Source organism: Triturus cristatus, chromosome 7 (genome assembly GCF_964204655.1).
Source record: "Triturus cristatus chromosome 7, aTriCri1.1, whole genome shotgun sequence".
NCBI classification, from domain to species: domain Eukaryota; kingdom Metazoa; phylum Chordata; class Amphibia; order Caudata; family Salamandridae; genus Triturus; species Triturus cristatus.
Genome location: NC_140590.1, coordinates 1,664,083,586 through 1,664,104,688, shown reverse-complemented (window position 1 = coordinate 1,664,104,688; position 21,103 = coordinate 1,664,083,586). Strand labels below are relative to the sequence as shown.

At 44.3% G+C, this 21,103-nt stretch overlaps 1 protein-coding gene across 8 annotated transcripts in view; it reads left to right on the top strand.

Annotated features, from left to right (window-relative positions):
- Positions 1-21,103, top strand: part of OSBPL2 (oxysterol binding protein like 2) — a 391,960-nt gene that overhangs the window by 350,404 nt on the left and 20,453 nt on the right. For all 8 annotated transcript variants that reach the window (XM_085619766.1, XM_085619768.1, XM_085619763.1 and 5 more), the window contains one exon: positions 5,182-5,305. In XM_085619766.1, coding sequence (XP_085475892.1) covers positions 5,182-5,305 — 124 coding nt within the window. The remainder of the gene's footprint in view (positions 1-5,181; positions 5,306-21,103) is intronic.

Genomic DNA, 21,103 nt, shown 5'->3' with positions numbered 1-21,103 from the left:
TGGAAAAGGAGGGCATAGTGGCCGTACCTGTTTCCGATGAAATACATACTTCAATAAAGTGGTTCTGACAAACTTTAGCTGTCGTACCTTTTTTGATGATTTTTTCTTTATGAATGTTTTTCTCCAGTTTGACGAAACCAAGCAGTAGAAACATGTTTTTGTAGAAATATTTGTTTCCTCGTATTTTAGAATTGTTTAGACGCCCACTTTTTTCGGTGGTTCCCCTGCTTAGCCCCCTCGCCTCCTGTTGCCTTCCTTTAATACCCATATGTTTTGTTCCCCCAGCTTTACTCATTTTTAGGTCTCGCCTGACCCAGCGCATGCGCTGGTCTGGAGAGACTTATTGAGAGGGCTCCAAAAAGTGCTACCAGGCCAGCCTAGAGCTACAGTGCATGTGCGCGGGCGCGCGCTTTACCGCGATTACTTTCACTTTCGCGGCCACACGGCCGCTTTGATGTTTGATCGCGATCACTTTCGCCGCTAGGCATAGCCAATAGGTCTCGCTTTTGGGACCTTATAAGTATTTAGTTATGCAACTGTTGCATGGCTAAACACTTATAAGGCCCCAAAGGCGAGACCTATTGGCTATGCCAATGCTTGTTTAAAGAAACTTTACTACTCCCACCCCAACCCATTTACTTTTTCCATATTCTATCCACGCTCCTGCACCTTTTCCCCTTGTCCTCCCTTCTGTTCTTTTACCTCCCCTTCTTTCTTTAATACTCATAGCTCTTCTACTCAACGGCTGTTCTCCTTTCTTAATTTTACTTTCACTACTTCCCTCTGCCCCTTTTGCATTTCCTTATCCTATACCTTCACCCCCCTGCTATCTTTTATTTCTCTTTCCTTTTTTAATACCCGTATCTCTTGTACCCTCCTGCTTTAATCCTCTTTAGGTCTCACCTGACCCAGCGCATGCGCTGGTCTGGCGAGACTTATTGAGAGGGCTCCAAAAAGTGCTACCAGGCCAGCCTGGAGCTACAGTGCACGTGCGCGGGCACGCGCGCCGCGCTTTACCGCGATTACTTTCACTTTAGCGCCCGCTATGATGTTTGATCTTGATCGCGATCACTTTTACTTTCACGGCCGCTTTGCATAGACAATAGGTCTCGCTCTTGGGACCTTATTAGTATTTAGTTATGCAACTGTTGCATGGCTAAACACTTATAAGGTCCCAAAGGCGAGACCTAATGGCTATGCCAATGCTTGTTAATACTTTTACTACTTCCTCCTCCTTATTTACGTTCCCCCATCCTATACACCCTACCCCTGAATCTTTCTCCCTTTTACTCTGATTCTTTTACCTTACCTCCCCTTCTCTTTCTTCAAGACCCATACATCTTCTAACGTCCAGCTTTACTCCTTTTTCTAAATTTTACTTCTACTACTTCCCCAACCCATCTGTTTGTACCTATCACATACACCTTCCCTCTTATATTTCTCTTGAAGACATGTGCCTTTTCTGCAAAATCAAAAATGTTTGTTAAAAATGTATTTCACCATTGTTGCGTTCCTCGAACATGTAATTTTGTCAGCTTGATTTAGACAGGCTGACTTTCCTCTTGTTGGAAAATCATCAAAATGATGGTATACTGGGGTGATGGACTACTTAACAAAAATATTATACCAAATGAGTTTTTGTTTTCTTTAGTCAAATTGCAATGATCTGCTGAAAGAGGAGATTTTCTGCTTAGGTACGTAGGATCTATGTTGTGGGGTATTCCGTGCTCCATTTATTGTAAGCCAGTCTTAAGTATTCATATTCTTTGTCTCAGAATACCATGAAGGGAATGGACATATAAATGTATTGACAAGGTTCAATCTGGGCCTTATCCTGCTCTACATGATCATAGGGGCACCAACCTGCTGGGAATTAATATGCATAATATTGGCTATATGACCTTTGATTACAGAGAACAATGCTGTTGCATAAAAAGCAGCTGAGGTAGTGACGAAACTTTATTTCCTACAGGAGACCTTTGATTGTTTAGGTCACACTGAATGAAATCAACTACTGCAACACAGGCGGTGAACTCCTAAATGTAGGAAGACCACTTAGCAAGGCCTGCATGTATCCCTTTTCTTCTTCTTATTTTGTTTTTTACGTTGTTGGGCAATTCCTCCCAGGGGGCATACGACACAAAGTGCCCTAGGGGATCAACAAATATTGTGCCCATGTTGTGCTCCCCTGGGGCAGAAGGGGTCGCAGACAATTATGCTGCTCCTTTTGTAATACTGAAGCCAGTGATATCGTGAGCAGTAGCGGCTGGTGACATTTGAAAGTGGTGGATCGTAAAAGTTGGGTAGGACTTTTATGTATCATGTGACGCAAGCAAGCTTAATGGACAACGTGGGGTCCAGGGTGGGTGCTCCTGGTTGGTAAATGGTGCATTTTAAAGCAAATGAATGTAGTGATAAAGCAAGGATTATAAAGCAGTGGGAACATATAGATTCCAAATATTAAACACCTAAACAATTGTCCCATATCTTACTGCATTAATATGTTCAACAGTTACTGTAATGTACAAATTGTACAGTGCAACAACTTCAGCCCTTTAAAGTGTGTGCTTGCCTAGTGTCTTGCACTCAATGCAGCATCAAGTTTGGAAGAAAATGCTCTAACCGGGCTTCGGGAAGCACCAACAGCTGCGGGCTGTAATCGGTCATATAGAAATATGTGCATGCAGGTCTTTAAGTGGGATGAAAAAAGTTGAGGCTCTCTAAAAAGAAACATGTAAAATACATTTCTGTGATTGCCATAGTGGGCCACCCAACCATTATTTTGGTTTTTCTCCAATATGTTATTGCACCTAAAATGTGTCAGTACGATTAGCTTTGTCCGTGGTTTTTAGCGGTTTCAGATAAATGAGTAACAATGATTTGTTCTAAATGATTAACATTGGAAATGTTTCAATTCTGAAATTGGGAGTCTGTGAATAAAACAGTATTGAGGCCTGTGGAAGGAGTTTTGGCCTTCAGTTATGTGCGCTCTGTTATGTATGCCATTTTTCTCAGTACATCTGCACATCTTCAGTCTCTTCTCTTTCCTCTTCAGCACCCTCTTTACTCCTCCCTGAATGCACTTCCTTGCATCTCCCTCACTTCACCACTTTCAAACATCACTGCACTCACTCACATTTAAGCAATTTATTTGCTTTTGAATATGTTGACATCTGTGTACCTACTTCACACACATTTCCACAGAATTTCAAATCCAACTGGAATACATGACCATTGTTCTGTGTGCTCTGTAGAGAGGCAAACTCAATAACATGCACTTTGCTTTGGCTTCAACCTCAGCATCAGAAGTCTCCTTCAAAGTGCCTCATAAATATCTTGCATGGCTCAAAGTATGCACTATGCAAGAGCAATAAGATGCAGAAAAAAATGCAGTATCACAGTGGGAGAGTTTAGCCTGACCAAGGGTCTCAGCTCAGTATACACAAGATTAGCATGATAACACTTACTAGTACAGAGGATAAGGCACGTAATCACATGAGCTTGCATCCACTCCCATGTGTAACAAATGGGAAAGGGCGGGATCTCTTCCTGTGAATGACTGACGGTTTCCCTCACGCAGGGATCGAGCCTCTGACGCCCGAAACAATGATGCTGAAAGCGTCACTGGCCTACAGTAGATACTGCCATAGACTACAATGGCAATAAAGGGTTTTAGAATGGTAAGTCCTGCGTCACAGTTCAGAATGTTGACTTACTGCCTGGCTTCTGTGTCCTGCTTAAGTGCGAGATAGGGAAGGCATCCTGTGACAGACAGCCCAGACTTGCATCAATTTGTTTAGAGATATGATACGATTGTATCTCTAAATAAATAAATCTATTTATGCAGGAATGTGTAGGGTTTTCAGTGGGGTGCTGCCCCTGTGCCCTAAAGGAGAAACCGCCCCTGATCATGAGCCAGCGCTATCATGGCCCCATGCAAATGAAGGAATCTTTTTGCATCTGTGCCCGCACCATATTATGGCAAAGAAACTGTCAGGAGGCGCACTGACAGTGTACCACAAAGGGTGGTGCATTGTCTGTGTGTTCTCTGTGGTGGGGGGGAACCCATGGACTCCCTAGAGACCCTACGGTAGGGTAGGTGCATTCCTTTACTGTACCCGCCTGCTAAAGGATCTCTCCCTCTTGAAAGTGCCAGTGGGTTGAAGCCAAGTACTGTGAAACACAGAGCGGCGTGTAAACGGCTGCTCCGTATTTCACTTGAAATCGCTGCCCTCGAGGAAGCTTGAGTTTGCGGCTGCCCTTAGGGCACCGCATTCACTATAATCTGGCACTATATTTTTGCCGGTTTGCGCCCGTCTTTGAAAGGTGCACAGTGGTGCAACAGGGAAAAGTGCACCTGATAGGTAATACAGCCTCAGATGTTTATATTTGTAAGGCAGTGTGAGACCTGCTCAACATTGATTTTTCCCAGGCATCCAGGCCTGAATTTTTTTCAAAGCAATGCAAGAACTGATGTGCTCTTGCCTGCCAAATATGAGGCATAAGCTACTTCATCTTTGTATTCTATGAAGCAGTTTTCCCAGAGAAAGGACAAATGTATTGCCAATAAATGCAGTACTGTGGCATGTAAAGGACATCAATCTGAATTGAGATATGAGCCATGCTTCCAAAAATGGCATGGACAAGGAGTTAGAAGTAGCTCCGGGTGGCCTGGGGACCTTGGTGATGGTTACAGGACATATTTGGTGGCTTATGGCCCACAAGTGTGGCATTAAAAGAGCATCTGTTATAAAACAGTGCTTCGACCAAGGAGCCTCACATATTTTGCTTTAACAACACAGGGCACCAAAGCAGTACAAGTGCAGCAAATAGCAATATTTTTCGGTTTACACAAAAAAGCAAACATTCCCTTCAGTGGGTTTTTATTGGTTGTAATTGGTTTTAACTGAAAACCAGAAACCCTTCACATATTTGATTATATTTGAAGCACACAAATCCCATGAGTCAAAAAGCTGCAATCATTGCTGCGCAGTAAACATTTAACCCCTTTTTCTGCATTAGCGTTTCTAGTGTGTTTGTTAGTTGATCACTGCTGCTTATGACGTGACATCAAAGCACCCCTACCTTTGATGTATTGTCTGATATCGACACACAACCTTCTCTTTGCCATGAATGTTATCCATTTTTAGCATCTCACTTTGATCTCATTTACATTTTCAGATGTACAATTTTACCAGTTTTGCTGTGACTCTCAATGAGCTAGACAAGGAAATGGCGACTGTTTTGGCTCCCACCGACTGCCGCTGGCGCCCTGACATCAGAGGCATGGAGAACGGAGACATGGGTATATTATGCAGGCATTGCTTATTTCTTTGTTTATTTGGGTATTTTGTTCTCTTGACTAAATGTATGCATCGGTTAGGTTATTCCTGCTAGTCTAAACCAGTGGCTACTCCAAACCATTTATTCTCATTTCTCCTGCACTCTATCCTTCCCAGACTGTGATCGCAAGGTTAGAAACATTATTTTTATTTATTTATTTCTTTCTTTCTTGTTCACACATACTCAAACCACATTAAAAGTGCAGCTTTCTTAAAAAGAGGATTTATTCTTTACTTTAGTAAAGTAATACCATTTACTGTTTTTATCCGCACCATGAGGGTGAAAAGTCTTGTGTTTTCTAGATGTTTTTTCCTCGAGGACTTCGTAAGAAAGATGTTTTTCTTCATAAATATTGGAGCTTCCTGTAATCTGGGTTCAGGTATTATAAAGACAGGTTTCCCATATCTGTAACAAAGGACGGATTACTTGAAAGGGGTCTCTGCCACCCATAAGCAAACTAACCTTCCTAATGCTGAAGTGCCATCTTCAACAACTAAAACAGTTTAATTGGAGCTTTGTCATGTCTGCTGCTCATGTTTTCCTGTTGAAGATACTCATCGACAGCTCCTCCTTAACACTGGTGGAAGTGGACATCCTCTGACCAGCATTCTTCATTGAAGACCGCAAAGGCCTCCTAGCCTATTTTCTTGTACACAGACTACCAATTGATGGCCTCACTACCAGTTAAAATAAAATGATACAAATATGTTTCATATTTCTATGTATGAGACACTTCCAGATCTGCCAGAGAATAGGGACATGGTTACCTCCCCTCTCTGACATACAACCACTTTGTGCTCTGCATAGGACATGATTATCCTAATTCTACAGTTCCATGGCCTTCACCTCAAGAGTTTAATTATTCTCTTATGCCTGCATCTCTGCATGTGCAGATTGCAGTGGATAACGAAGATAGTCATTCTGAAAATTGTTCTAACTCAGATCAGAAAATGTTCCTGAATCTAATGAAAAGCGCCAAAAAGTGATTTAACTTAACTCTTCACACATGCGACTCGGCCAGCCTTTGCTTATGAAATGGTGACCTAACTCAAGAAAACTACTTTTTCTGGACCTACAATTGATCAGGAAAGCTCCAACCTCAACTCTTTCTTTTGTTGTCCGATCTGCAAAGTAGTATAAAGCTTCTGACTATCTTTCTTCCTGGTGTTTTCGGGGGTCATTTTAAACTAGACTACAGTGAAAATCTGGGAGGGACCTCTCTACCTACTTCATACTGCAGACAAGGCAGGATGATGATTGATACATTTTGTAAAGGTCCTCACCGAACATGTGAGTAACAAACTCCTTTGTTATTGTTCCAACATTGACCGGGTCAGAAGTTAACTTCTTTTCACCCAATGTACCATGAGGTAAACAGGCAGAAGTGAAATCTGTTCTGATTGAATAAATTGCCTTTAACCACACCATAAAGGTATCAGTATTGCTGGCTCTGTCACATGACAAATGGTGAACACAGCTATTTTACTAATGCACTATTTAAGTTAGACGTCTAGGTTAATGTTTTAGATATGGAGCATGATGGAGTATATTTGTTTTGTTAAAAGATTAAATTAATGTTTTTTTTGGGCCAAATGTCTTCTGCGTTGCTTTGAAAAGCTGTGCCTTTTTGCTCTGTACATTTTTCTCTACTTGTGTTTTTCCACCAGTGAACTAGAAAATCTAATCCAAGTACCACAGAAGTAGCCCAATGTTCTATTGAGCTATTGAGGAATCAGTAGATCACTAGATCGGCAAATCCTAAAATTTGGAATGCCAACATTCCACCAATCTTTAAGTATCAGAAAGCGTGAAATCACTGCTTTCTGATGTTTAAAGATAGCGGAATTTTGGCATTCCGAATTTTAGGATTTGCCGGGTTAGTCCTTTCACTGTTTTTGTTGCACTTCTTTGGCGCGAAAGATGAATTAAAAGTAATGACGATGCCGGCGTTTCGTGCAAAACATCGAAAAAGGTGACCACCTGCCGAAACACGTCTGTTGTGCGCCCAGAGTTCCCGTGAATAAATATACTTTTGGAACTCTCCCCCGTGAGTGCTGTCTTCTGTGGAACAGGGTACGGCTACCCACTGGTGGGGGGGGTATGTATGTGTGGGTGGGTGGGTTGGTTGGTTGGTCTATCAAAAAGTATGTGTGAATATTGAAGTGGCTGCCTCATTACACTAGCTTGTGGTCTTCCTGCATGTCACTGTGTTCAAAGGTACCCCCTCCAAAGCAATCTTACATGTTGGGCAAGGGGAACCTTGCACCCCCTTCATTTCTTTACTACATATTTTCCATCCTGAATTTACACAAGATTCAAGCTTTTTCTTCACAAAGCTTTAGAAGCTCTTAGTACACCTCTTAAATGTATTCCTAAAGTACATTGCACCTTCCCCTGAGTGATAGTGCCCCACTTCAATTTTACAGACCTTTTTTTAGTGATGAGGATAATCTAGACAGTGACAAGATTGACAATTACAAATCGATTACTCTCCAAGTAGCTTTAAGCAAGATCACCGAAAAGGTTGTAATTACACAACAGTCTAGGTTTCTGGATGATACCATCTATTATATTGCATGGAAGTTGGGATTGCGACCAGTAAGACGCACTGAAACGTCCTTGGCCTCAGCACTTAGCTAGCTGGGATCATATGTTGACCATGGACCTTATCATGCACACTTTGCTTATTCATGACTTTCTTTGTAGTGAACGTAAGGAAATCAGTTGTAAGAGCCAGGTGTTAGCATGGGTTAACTGCTTTCTCAAAGGGAGGCCACAATCTGTGACACTTCCTGCATATTGTTCCCCCTTAAAAGGTGTAATCTGTGGTGTACCTCAAGGTTCCTCATTCTCTTACAGTGTATTTAGCATCATTAATCACCCATGCTCTCACTCATTAGATCAGGGGTCTCCAACCTTTTCTGTAGTGAGAGCTACTTCTGCTCTAGGAAAGTCTTCCTGAGCTACTAGCAAATTTTATAACTTAAATAGTGACTACAGTACACTATGACCACCGTAAACAGGATTATCAGTAGTTATAACCCAAGTATTCCAGGTGCGGTTACCAGCAGAAATGCTGTGAAATCGTTCATTAATATAAAATGCTGCCATCTGACTCATGAAGTAACAACCAAATCTTGACATGACCTACTGCACAAAGGACATAAGTACAGCAGTAGGTCTCCACAGCTCAGCTTGAATTATCATTCATTTGTTTCTGAAAATGCACATTTTTGTATCAAATACCACTTTCCACTGTGGGCAAACAAACTCAATTTTCCAGAGAAAACCCAGAGACTGTATATCAGTCATGACAAATATTATGCCAGGAATAGGTAAATGTAGGCCAGTCATGCTCCTAGTATGTCAATGATGGCTGATACTATACCACAACTAGACCAAAAATACCCAAAATAGTAAAGGATGGCCATTTTTATGCCATTGCCACTATTATGCCAGGAACCGGCCCAATTATGTCAGAGATAACACCCTTCTGATGGGGGCTAGCATACACATTTGGTGGTCCTTGACACCAGGGGTAGCTTTCAGGAAGCAATAGCGTTTAATATGGATGCACATAAATGCTGATAAGTCTCTTAATTTTCTATGGTCTGGGTCAAGCCCTTTTCTCCTCAGGTCTTTTGCTGATCATGCACCCAACTGACACATTTTCACTCTGACTCCGGCAGTCCCACATTTGGTGGGTCATCACTGATTACTGTTCAGGGTACTACTGCTGTACTTCTTTTCCACTGTTCACACACATGTTGTGACTGATAAAGCAGGGACTACAACATGACCAATCTCCTTGTGGCTTAGTTATATTGAGATCAGATACAGACTAAATACAGTGTTAGTATGCGTTACTGCCCAAGGTTTGGCTGGCCGTCACTCTAAGGGTGTTGAGATGAGCAGTGCTGCCTTCTTTAATAGGCACCTAATTTCTGAATTAGATACTGGGTTTGACTTCTCTTCTGAGAGCTACTTTGAAGGTACTGGCGAGCTACCAGTAGCTCCCGAGCTACTTGCTGGAGACCCCTGCATTAGATTATTAGGGTGCATGGTGATCTCTTACACTGATGATACTCAGATCGTGGTACGTCTTGATTGGCCTACCCCTTCGCCCCATGGCTATTCTGACATTTTGCCGTTCATAAATGCAGTGTTGGTTGTCTGCCATTTTCATAAGCTCAGTGCCTCGAAGATGGCAAGACTACCATTGGCATATTTCTTCAGGCAGTGGTCTAAAGTTAGCCACTAAAGTCATATCACTTAGGGTCTTGATCTCCGATCAAAGCAGTCACCTGTTCGTCTTTATTTCAAGTAAAAGTGACTAAGAAAGCTCTTCCCTTTCTGCCCTGCATCTGTAACCTCATGTCCTCTTGGCCTTCATCTTAGCTAGAGTAACCTACAGCAACCTCTTTCTTTCGGCCTGGTCACATCCTCTTTGACTCATTTGCAACAGATTCAACATATGGCTGTGAGAGTAACCTGCTGATTATAAAAGACTGATTGTGTTACACAGGTACTCCAGATTTCCCTTCTTACCTGTAAGACAAAGACTACAATTTAAAGCTGTATGCCTTATGTTTGAAAAGACCCTAGCGTTTAGTTCCACTGCCCCAACCTTTGCTTTAGCAAGGTATTGAAGAACTTTTTGTTCTCTCAAATGTTTTCTTTGCTTCACTAGGGATCTGTAATATCTATGGTTTCCAAGCAGCAAAATGGCCGCTGGGTAAATGTTGCACTCTTTAAATGCATTGTGTTCCAATCCATTCTTTCAATATTCCAAATTCTTCCAAGCCAGCAGACCAAGCCCTGTATGCTTTGGACATGAAATGGAAATTAAATTATTACTGAGCTAAGGACTTTATTCAGAACACCTTTTTGTGCATTGGGATTGTGCAACACAAACGTGTGCAATTTTCTAATTTCAAATCAAACTGACCACTTTACGGAAGAGTTGTTTCTAATACCTTGAGTGACACAGCAGCTGATTTACTTTTTAGGTCTCGGCTAGCGTAGCTGCGCACATGTGCAGCTCCCTCGGCGAGATTTAATGTTTCTAAGGACTTTTAGTGAAGGGCTTCAAGCCCCGCCCCTCTTTCCCATTGGCTGGCGTCACCGTTTATGCTAAACGGTGGCCAGCCATTGGAAAAGAGCTTTTTATGTTGTGTACTTTTGGCCCACTTGGACGGGCTTGTCTGCTTTCCATGCGTCGCAAAAGGTTTCTTATCTTTATGGGGCCATGTGTTCAAAACACATGGCCCCATAAAGACAAGAGATCCCCATGCTCCCGACGAAAGTGAAAGCGGACCGTGCTTGTTTTTAGGTCTCGCCTGACCCAGCGCATGCGCTGGTCTGGCGAGACTTATTGAGAGGGCTCTAAAAAGTTCTACCAGGCCAGCCTAGAGCTACAGTGCATATGCACGGGGGCGCAAGCGCCTCACTTTCGTGGCCGCAGGGCCGCTTTGATGTTTGATCGGGATCACTTTCGTGGCCGCACGGCCGTTTGGCATAGCCAATAGGTCTCGCCTTTGGGACCTTATAAGTATTTAGTTATGCAACTGTTGCATGGCTAAACACTTATAAAGTCCCAAAGGCGAGACCTATTGGCTATGCCAATGCTTGTTATTGAAATGCTTTAGCTGACACGACCACATTAGGGCGGTAGAAACTGTATGTAGCACTGAGTCTTTAAAAAATAAACAGGCATGCTTTTATTTTAATCTGGAATCGGAATTGATACTGGTGGATGTCTGTATATTGTGAAGCAAGTGGGTGGGTGAGATTAAAAGAGCTCCTGGGAGCAGCAGGTATGGGGAGGGGCTATGCTGGCATCCGGATCACAAGCTATTCAGGTGACTTTCCTGCCCTTTATAAACACTGCCCCGTTGTTACCCGTCACACACAAAGGTGAAGCGACTGACCGACGGGCGATGGGCCTTGTACTGCTTGGTAACAGGAAGGAGGCACCAGAGGCCTCTGACAGGAAGTGCACGTGGGCTGCTACCATACAAAGATGTGCACAGCGTCCAGGGGAGGGATGACCCAAGGGCGCTTGTATGGTACAGTCAGGGGACGAGGCAGCGCCAGGCGGTGGAGGGAGGGGCAGTGGTCGCGCGATGAGATGAGTGGCCGGATAAGAAAAGGGATAGGCAGGGGTAGCGTGATGAATGGAGGGACGGGGTGGGGGAAGAAGCAACCTGTGAAGGGGGTTAGGCGGGGTACGCGCGATAAAAGAAGGGGCAGGATATAAAAGTGAAGCTGCCTCTCGTTGTCCGGTTCGGCCCAGGGCCCGCCGGGCTGCAGAGCCTTGTGAATCCCTGGGCAGGCTCCGACACTGGGTCACTCAGAGGTAGATTCACTGAGACATGGATTGTGAAGTAACAGGGTGGACATCCCGAGCGTGCACGTGCACTCTAAAGACAGTGAGAAACCAGTGCAACTGCATTTTGGGATCTACAGCCCCAGGGACAGCAGAGCTGGGCGTAGCTACCACGAGTCCTTCAGGGGCGTGTCTAGCAGGTGTAGTGCCGCGGGTGCCCATTAAACTACGATAATTGCTCTATTTTGCTACCCCAATAACAATGGAATGGGCTATTTCCCCTGCTTTCACTAGTGCCCAGAGCATCCTTTCTACGCTACCTCACAATGGTATAGTTATGTGAGCTGGTGCAGTAGCACAAGGGGTGAAAACGCTAGGATTGTCACAATATACAATAGTCTCGGGAAAGGTGCTGCACAAACACTAGGTGCTCGTTTATTGGCCAATCAGCTGCTCTGCTCTCGAGCTGCCAAGACAGTCCCTGCCCATCATCGCATCTCACCAGTCCAGCAAAGCAGACATCTGCTGGGGCTCGCCTACTTCTGCCTGGGGATTAGCGTCATCCTAGGGGAGGTACCATTTTGCACACGCGAGATGCTAGAAATTCATCTCATCCTTTGAGCTCGTCCCCCAAAATAATGCTCTGCATTGTGAGCAGCAAGTCATTGGTTCCTCTAAATCTGTGTACCCAGTACAAGAATACCCAATGCCCCCCCCCCCTGCCTTCCACCACATTGTTTCGCACGTGTTCCTCGCTCACTACATGTCCCAGGATCCTCTGCGAGATCAGCCTGAACAAATATATCCTGGGGTGCGAATGAGAGTCAATTGCTTGAACTGCACATATTATACCTGCAGCCCCCAAACCCGCTATATTCACAGAACGACTGAGCGATTCATAAAATGCGGTTATCCATAAAGTAGCTCAGTGTGTCAATGCGGGCCATCCCGTGAAAAGTAAGATTCTTGACTTCTTACCTAAATTTACATCATCGACAATAAGCACTCAGGAATGTCTCTGTTCGGTGAGGTCTGGTTGGGTTATGACACCCATTGTGACATCATTCACCAGATGGCCCCCTTCCAGGTTTTTGCTGCAGAAATGTATTTTCAACATGCAGAGTGAGGGCTTCTGAACTTAACCGTGACCTATAAACTGAATGCAGCTAAGTTGGATAGGACCGACAACCAGTGCTTCCTTTGTGAAATAATAAATGCAGTGTTTGCATAGCAATATACTGGTATATATATTCACATGGACAAGCAGACACACACCAGTGCAGAAGAAAATACACACAGGAAGCAGGAAGACAGAGAGCCGAGCAGAAAATCACCTTTTCGCCACATTTTTGTGAATTTTACACCGGGATGAGACACATGGATTGGAAACATACCTTCTAAAAAAGTACATACCCTACACAGACCTGGGTGCTGGTTGGCACTTCAGCAGGGTGAGTTTTGACTGAGGGTCACATGTTTTGTGGCGACCAATTGGTAAAAATAACTTGAGAAAATTACCCTTTTAGTGTATCGGGAGTACACCAGCTGACAAAACACTATTTCGCCTGAAGCGCTTTTTATTTTTTTATTTTTTAAATTAATTTTATCCTTATTGTTGAAAGGGAGCATCACGTCCCAAAGGTTTTGCAAGAAAAAAATAGAAAAATCAACAAAACTCGTGCACTATGTCTTTCCTAGCGCACACACCACTCAAAACTTTCATATTTCACTATATTAATTCTTCACTAATCCTTTATGGGTTCTGGAGTAGAGTGCCACTCGCCAAAAAAGCACTTAAACGCCTCATCAGGGGTAGCAAGCGCTACAAAATGCAGACTTTTTTTCCCTCTTTTATCCCTCCGCTATCCTTCTCAATCCAAATAACTGACTAACATATTCACCACTCAAATTACTTTCATATTTCACTATACTGTTTCACCACTAATCCTTTATGGGTTCCGGAGTAGCGTGCTACTCGCCAAAAAGGTGTTTCGACACCTCGAAAGGGATAGTAAGCGCTATAGATAAATATATATATATATGTCCCAGACTGCTGTGTTTAGCGGCTCACCAGTACTACGATGTTGGTGCCGATTCAACGGTTACAGCAACCGAATTATGTCCCAAGTATAGCTTCAGGTGCCCGTAGATGCTGAAAAATACGTGTTTTCAGTGGTAACTTAGTGCTACCAATATAGTAATACCCACACGGGCATTCCAGAGCATAGATGGTATAATCACTGTTACAATTGATAATTTTCGTGATTTTCTTTGTTACCCCAGTTATTGTTTTGTACTTTTTACGATTCACCCCATTTTTGCACGCCTTACATGATCCACACGTGGTGAATCCATTCGGGGGATTTAGCCAATTGAGGCCCACTGTTTCCTGAGGATAGCTATGAACCAGAGAATCTCTGAGAGATTTAGCTCTCCTGTATGTTATTTTGGGACTTTGGCCAACATGCTTGCCAATTATGGGGTCTGCTGTAAGTAACCCCTAATGTGCCTTTATTTTGAAAACAATGGTGCCTATTTCTAGGGGAATTTGGCAATCCTACTTCACTCGAAAAAGGCTTAATGCCGAAACGCGTAGTCTTGCTTTTTGTGTACAATAAAACTTTGTACATTCTCCTGGTGTGCCGTTCCTTTGCTTTAACACCTTCGGTGGAAGGGCGCTTGAAGCTATATTTGGGATATATATATATATATATATATATATATATATATATATATATATATATATATATATATAATATGCAATTACAATACAAATACATATTCTAGGGTTGCATTTCCCTTCAAGCCTCTCCCTGTCCATGCTTTTCCCGCTGATGGCCAGAGCGGAAGGCCATTTGAGTGCCCATTGAGCAGCGCCAGTGGAAGCGATGCCAGCAGCCGGCTCGCCTATGCTCTGCGAGTGCTTGAGATATTTTGCAACATGCTACAATTTGGTCCTTGTTTTTTTAAATTTTTTTTTTTTTTTAAAACATTTCTCAGAAAAGGAAGAAGGTGGCTCCAGTCTACTTAATTATTAGGTCTCACCTGAGCCAGCGCTTTAGCGCTGCTCTCGCGAGAGCTTTTGGAAATGGGGGATCTGGAAGTGCAAACGAGTGCTTTCAGGCCTCCAAATGCAGTGCATGTGCGCCGGGCGCGCGCACCATTTGGCAGCCTGCGTGCTCACTTTCGTGTCCGCTTTGATGTCCTCAGTGAGCCTCGCGGGCACTGAGGACATCAAAGCGGACGCGAAAGTGCACACCATTTGCTTTCACTTAAGTGTACTTCTCGCTCCCCGTCTTTATTTCTCAACTTTAACCCCTCGCGTTTTCCACTCTCAGACGTTTCTTCTACTTAGCCTCATATTCGCCTCTGTGACTCTTCTGTCACTCCCACCTGTTTCTCTCTCGTTCCCTTTTCATGATTTTACCTTTTGTCCTCAACAGCCGGGCCGTGGGCTTATTACCACCTCCGTGATTGCGCGGACGAAAAACAATCTTGTCACCTAAGCAGAGCCACTCCGGACTGTGTTTTTACGATTTGCTTAACTGCAGTGTTGTCCAAACGGCTCCCACCGCCTTACTCATGTGCGTTCTTATACAGAGCACCAAAAAATGCAAGCATACACCAAGGGCACCTTCCGGAGGCCTGTCTGGGTTCCCGATGGATGATTCGGCGGGAGAAGGGCCTACAGGCTTCATTGCCTAGAAAAACCATCCCCGCTCACTGTGGTTCTAGAAAATACAGCCAAGCATGCCCCCCCACTTCATAAGCAACACGCATGCACAGATCCGTGCGCTTCCTATGGAACTGCTGGCGTTCACGAGCCGCCTTATAACAATGCTGTGATATTTGCAGACCGTTCTGCAGTGTGAAATGGTGTCCGTCTGCAAGCCCTAGGCGCGAAATGTCACGGTAACGGCGAGGTTTCTGCTTGACTAAATTCTTCTACATGTATTTAATTCTGACTCTAGCCTCTTCATGGAGGAGATGTTTGCAGTGCCTGCAAGCATACACCAAGGGCACCTTCCGGAGGCCTGTCTGGGTTCCCGATGGATGATTCAGCGGGAGAAGGGCCTACAGGCTTCATTGCCTAGACAAGCATTTGCAATGCATTAGGTCTCGCATTTACGCGAGTTTGAGCTATTGACATTGCAATTAACAATGCCTATTGGCATTGTCATTTACAATGCCAATAGCTTTAACTCGTGTAACTGCGAGACCTATTGCATTGCAAATGCTTGTTTAAATGGATGACAGTGAGTGGTTTTGCTTCCTTTCATACTTTCAGGTTTGACACTTCTCTATTTCTTAGCAAGAAGCAAATCAACATTTTTCTATTGAAAAGGGAAGGCCGGTATATTTTCTCATTTCATCGTGGGTTGCCTCTGAGCCCCCCACTTAGACACAAATATATTTATTTACTTTGAGGTTTTTATATAGCGCTAACAGCACATGAGAGGGTCTCAAAGCACTTTGCAGAGAGAGCAGGCAAATATGACTTGGTATAAAAAGATGAAATGTAACAAGTCACATAGTATAATGAATAGCCATTTACATGGAAACATATCTTACTATTGGATGTTAAAAATTGACTTCTTTCCAATCTCATTATATATTATCTTTTATATAACGTTTGATCCCACACTGCTGCAGTTTCTAAGCGCTGTGAATGACAGGTGCTTCTGGTGTTGCCCAGATGATTACACTCTGCTTGCTATGGATGGCAGGCTACGGATAACCTCGCCAGCTAATTCAAACGTTTGGCCTGTGGATCAAAGCATATATAAACATCTAGCATATAACTCATCTTGTGGCAGTTGCAAATTCCTAGGCATATGGTACAACAGCGCCTAATTAGTCTTAGAGCAAAGGCCGAGTTTAAGCAAAGACAGCTTGATTGCTTTTAATTCTCTGTCTTTGCTGGCTCGGCATGTAAGGACTGCTGTAATTGGCGTTTATCGGCCAGTCAGAAAGCATGGCCCTACTCTGATTGAAAGGTTGGTCAAGGACATTGCTGAATGGACAGCCATTTGATTGGCCACTCTTTCAGCCAGTCGGAATAAGACGTTTGATAGGAGCTTTTTGATGTGCTTTGGTGGGCTACCAGAAACACTGTTTCACCCTCGCCCCAATCATAGTGAAGGTGATAGAAGGAAGCCTGGTATTTTTTCATTGGTTATAAACTGGTACATGATTAGAGTTGCACTAGCTTCCAGTTTTGGGACTTTTGGTGCCACATTTTATATCTGACCCTTGAACAGTAAGGCCAAAATGCTTGTTTATAATTTTTATAGCAAAACCTAGCTCCAAAGCGCTTCATGTCAAACTGTAAATAATGGCGTTATGATTTCGCTATTCAACAACCCCAGAAAGATGAAAGGTTGAGTTACCCATGCCAAGATTCACATTTTAGACCTTCAGTCCACTCCATGTTTCTGCGTTGATCTTTCATCCTCCTGAGTTATCCATCCTGCCAATACAAGGTGAGGTTTATAATGAGGAAATTAGACTGTCAGGGTGTAGGCAGGGGACCTTGGAGTTGGGAGGCATAGGGTGGGAGGTTATGCATGGTGCAGGAAGCGTGCGATGGGGTGGAGTTTAAAGTAGGGGGTTTCATGATTGATAAGAGGGGCGCAGGACATTGGAGAAACTGGTGAGGTTGTTTTAAAGTGTGAGGAATGGGGGTGGGTTGGGGAGCAAGACCAGCCTTTAGCATGGGTGAGCTGGGCCCAGGGCGCCAATTTTCTGAAGGGCTCATGGAGCTGAGTGCATTATGGTTTTGCCAACAGCGGCGCCCTTCTCATCTTGCTCCAGCCTTTGTCCTTGCTTCTCATCTTGCTCCAGCCTTGTCCTTGTCCGTTCGTTTGTCTGATTTACTTGTTTAATGTGGTTTTAGTGCTTTATTATCATACTTTGTGCGATGTTTTTAACACCCCTTCAGCCCCCTTCCTTGCCCTCCCTTCACCCGTGGTTCTCTGCTGGCACACATCAACAAAACCATCATCCGCGTAAGGCAGCTAAGCTATGGGTGATTTAGGTGCACTGTGGGAGGTCCGGGGATGGCTCCAGGTGGGGTGCATTAACACAATTTTATTTTGTCATCTGGCAGTGGAGTAAATTAGCTACACATCTGAACGTCACCTCGTGCCCCAAACATTACAATGTTTACAGCAGCCTTCTCAAAACCGACACTTCTTACTAAAAATGAACAATCACTAAAAATGCAATAGGTCTCGCCTTTCATTAAGTTAAAGCCATTTGCTTTGCTATACAATACCATTAGCAAAGCAAATGGCTTTAACTTAATCAAAGGCGAAACCTAGTGCATTTTCAATGCTTGTTAAGATATCTGGAGGCAGAATAGATAAAAGGCATGGAAAGGGTGTCTTTTGCTTTCCCCAGACATTAAAAAAGATGTGTGTCCCAGAAGTGAAACCCAAGTGTGACAAACCATTGTAAAGAACATGTTTATTTGAGTTAGTTCTCATGCCCACCTTCCTAGGTTAATCTTTTCAGAGGATGCGAAGATATGAAACTGCTTCTGCTAGAAACAAAAAACAAGTAGCCGTGTATTTCTTTGAGTTTTCCATGTTACACTGGCTCCTCCCTCGTGGCTTTTACGTTGTTGTTATTGATATTCTTATTTTAAAAGCAGTACTATTTCTAATTGCTACTTCTTCTTGCATATTCTTTACCTTATGAGTATTCCAAGGCACCAAACTGGATCATAAAAGTTTTTCTGTAGCAATAGCTGTCTAAGGGCGCCAGGCAACTCTAATCATGGCTTTTCCCTCCCAAGTCATGGCCAGATCGGTCTCCATATAGCACCATATGGCACGTTGGTGTTTGTTCCTGTTTTGCTGTGCCTACCAATCCTATCTCAGTGCTGTGTTAAGCACCGTCTCAGACCTTCAAATAAGGTGTAATCTTTTGAGTGGCTTGGGAAAAGGAAAAACACTTCCGTTGAGGACCAGCCACTTGTGGACCCTCTACTCAGAGCCCAGAGGTTTGCATGTATGGAAGAACTCCAGCTCTGATTCATATGTGCTTGACATGCCCACGTTGGTTTAATTCACATAGAGGAAATTGATTTGGAGGCTGATGGCCTCCGCCCTCCTTCGCATTCTGATGCTTGGTTATACAATGACCTTCAGAATGCCACTGATTTTGATGCATTCCAGCAGGGGTATATTACTTCTCTTTAGGGCTTCCTTGAGAAGAAATGTGTTAATTTACGCCCATGGTGCATAAGCCAGTAGAGGCACTTGAAATGCCCCTACTTACAGTGAAACCATAGCCAACATTCTTACACACTGATATCCTGCTGCTGTCTTTGGCAGCCTTGGAACAACCTTTCCCTTTTATCAAAGCTATACATGGAACTTGTGCTGTTAGTCTTGGGAACACCCTTTGTGGGCCTGGCAGTTTATCTGAAGATTGTTTGGAGTCATAAACTGTTACCTTTCAAACCAAAATTCTTGTCGACCATCCTTCTGATGAAAGCTTGAGGTTGTGAACATTTCCAGCAAAACTGAATCCCATTGCTATCCCCAGAGCATTGCTGGAGTATGAATCCAAATTCCTTTATTACACAGGGCAGGTAGATCTCATTTCAGACAGTCCTGCCCTACTTTTAGTTTGGTGTCCCTTTTTGACATGGTCACCCCTACTTTTCACCTGGTATTTGATGTGATTTCGACTGTGTGCACGCAGTTCCTGCTAACCAGGTCCCCAGGGCCAGATCTTCCCCAAAACTGTACAATTGTTTCCCCCAATTGGCAATACCTTTAGCACTCTCTGTAAGTCCCTACTCAATGGTGCCCCTGGTACCTAGGGCATGAGGTACTAAACGAGAGTCTCTCAGGGCTGCAGCACGAATTGTGCCACCCTAAGGGATCCCTCACCAAACACATGCAAGACTGTCCTTGCAGGCTGCATGTTTTGGTTCAGACCAAAGTGAAAACACGATATGACAAACATCCCTGTGCGCCATGTCCCCTAACAGCGCATGTAGTATTTGTAAGTCACCCCTACAGCAGGCCTTACAGCCCTAAGGCAGGGTGCTTTATATTACATGGAAGGGCATGCCTGCATGAGCAGATATGCCCCTGTCCTGGTCCACTGCTGCAGTGCAAGTGAACAGGGAAGCCATTGTGAAACATGTGCTGGACACTGGTAAAAAAGAGTTCCCCAGCTACGTGATGGCTTCACTGAAAATAGGGATGCTTCATGCGAAACATGTTGTATTAAACCCACACTGATTCCAGTGGTGGATGTATTGATACATACACCCAGGGGGCACCTTAGAGATGCATTCTGAAACCTACCAGCCCCTGGTGTGTTGGCTGACTGGCTTCTGCCAGCCTGCCTCCAGAGACGAGTGTCCGACCACAAAGGGTGAGAGCCTTTGCTCTCAGGAAGTCAGAAACAAAGCTTGCTTGGGAAGAGCGGGATAACACCCCCTCCCACAGGATGACATGCTGATTAGCATTCCAAGGCAGAGGCGCTTCATAGAAGCTACTGCCTTTGAAATGCAAGTCTGGCTTCCCTCACAGGAGAGGAAGCCGACCCCTTTTGTCCAGAACCCTTTGGCACCTAGACAGGTGGGAAAATTAGCTACTTTAATAGGCGTGCACACCCTCATGCTAGTACCACCCCTAAGCTGACCGAATCGGAGGTAGACACGATTTATCAGTTACCCATCTTTGTGCTGGCAAACTTAGGCATTCTGGAACTGTGTTATGGTCACTTCCCAAAGAAAGTGGTCATATAGGGGGTGTAGTAATCTCTAGGATCAGTAGCCCATTGGCTACTACCTTACATTACTCCTAATACCCCTACATTCAGTATTCAGGGGAGACCCTGGCACCAGAAAAGCAGATCCTGTCAACCTGAAAGAAGACGACGGAAGGGAAGAGTCGCAAAGAGCAAGAACAGAAGGCCCAGTAATTCACTTGGCTCCAACCCTGCCAGCCTGCCAGCTGACTTTGACAATTGCGCCAAAAGACGACTTGTCCTGCAGCTGCTGAGTCCCCAAAGTCCGGGAGACCTGCCAGTGCTTCACCCAGGAACCAAGAACTCCCGCGGAGTAGCAGACTGGTTCCCCTGCATTCTGCAGGCACCCCAAAGAAATCTGAGAGGACTTCAAAACCGCAAAAACCCAACATCACCACTGCACCCATCGCTCAAAGCCTGAGTTAAAGTGGGCCAACGGTGTCAGCGTGGTACCCCAGCCCTCCAGAGACAGTCCACTGTGGTTTTGCCTCTCGTGGACTCCCCAACGTCACCTACAGCCACTGTACGCAGACCCTTCTCTACTGCAACTGCTCCTCGTAAGGAAAACCCAATGCCTAAAGACACCTGTGCACCCATCACCCCTGGGCTGTGAAGAATGGTGCCAAAGGTGTCCCTACATCCCGAGCATTGTGTGGC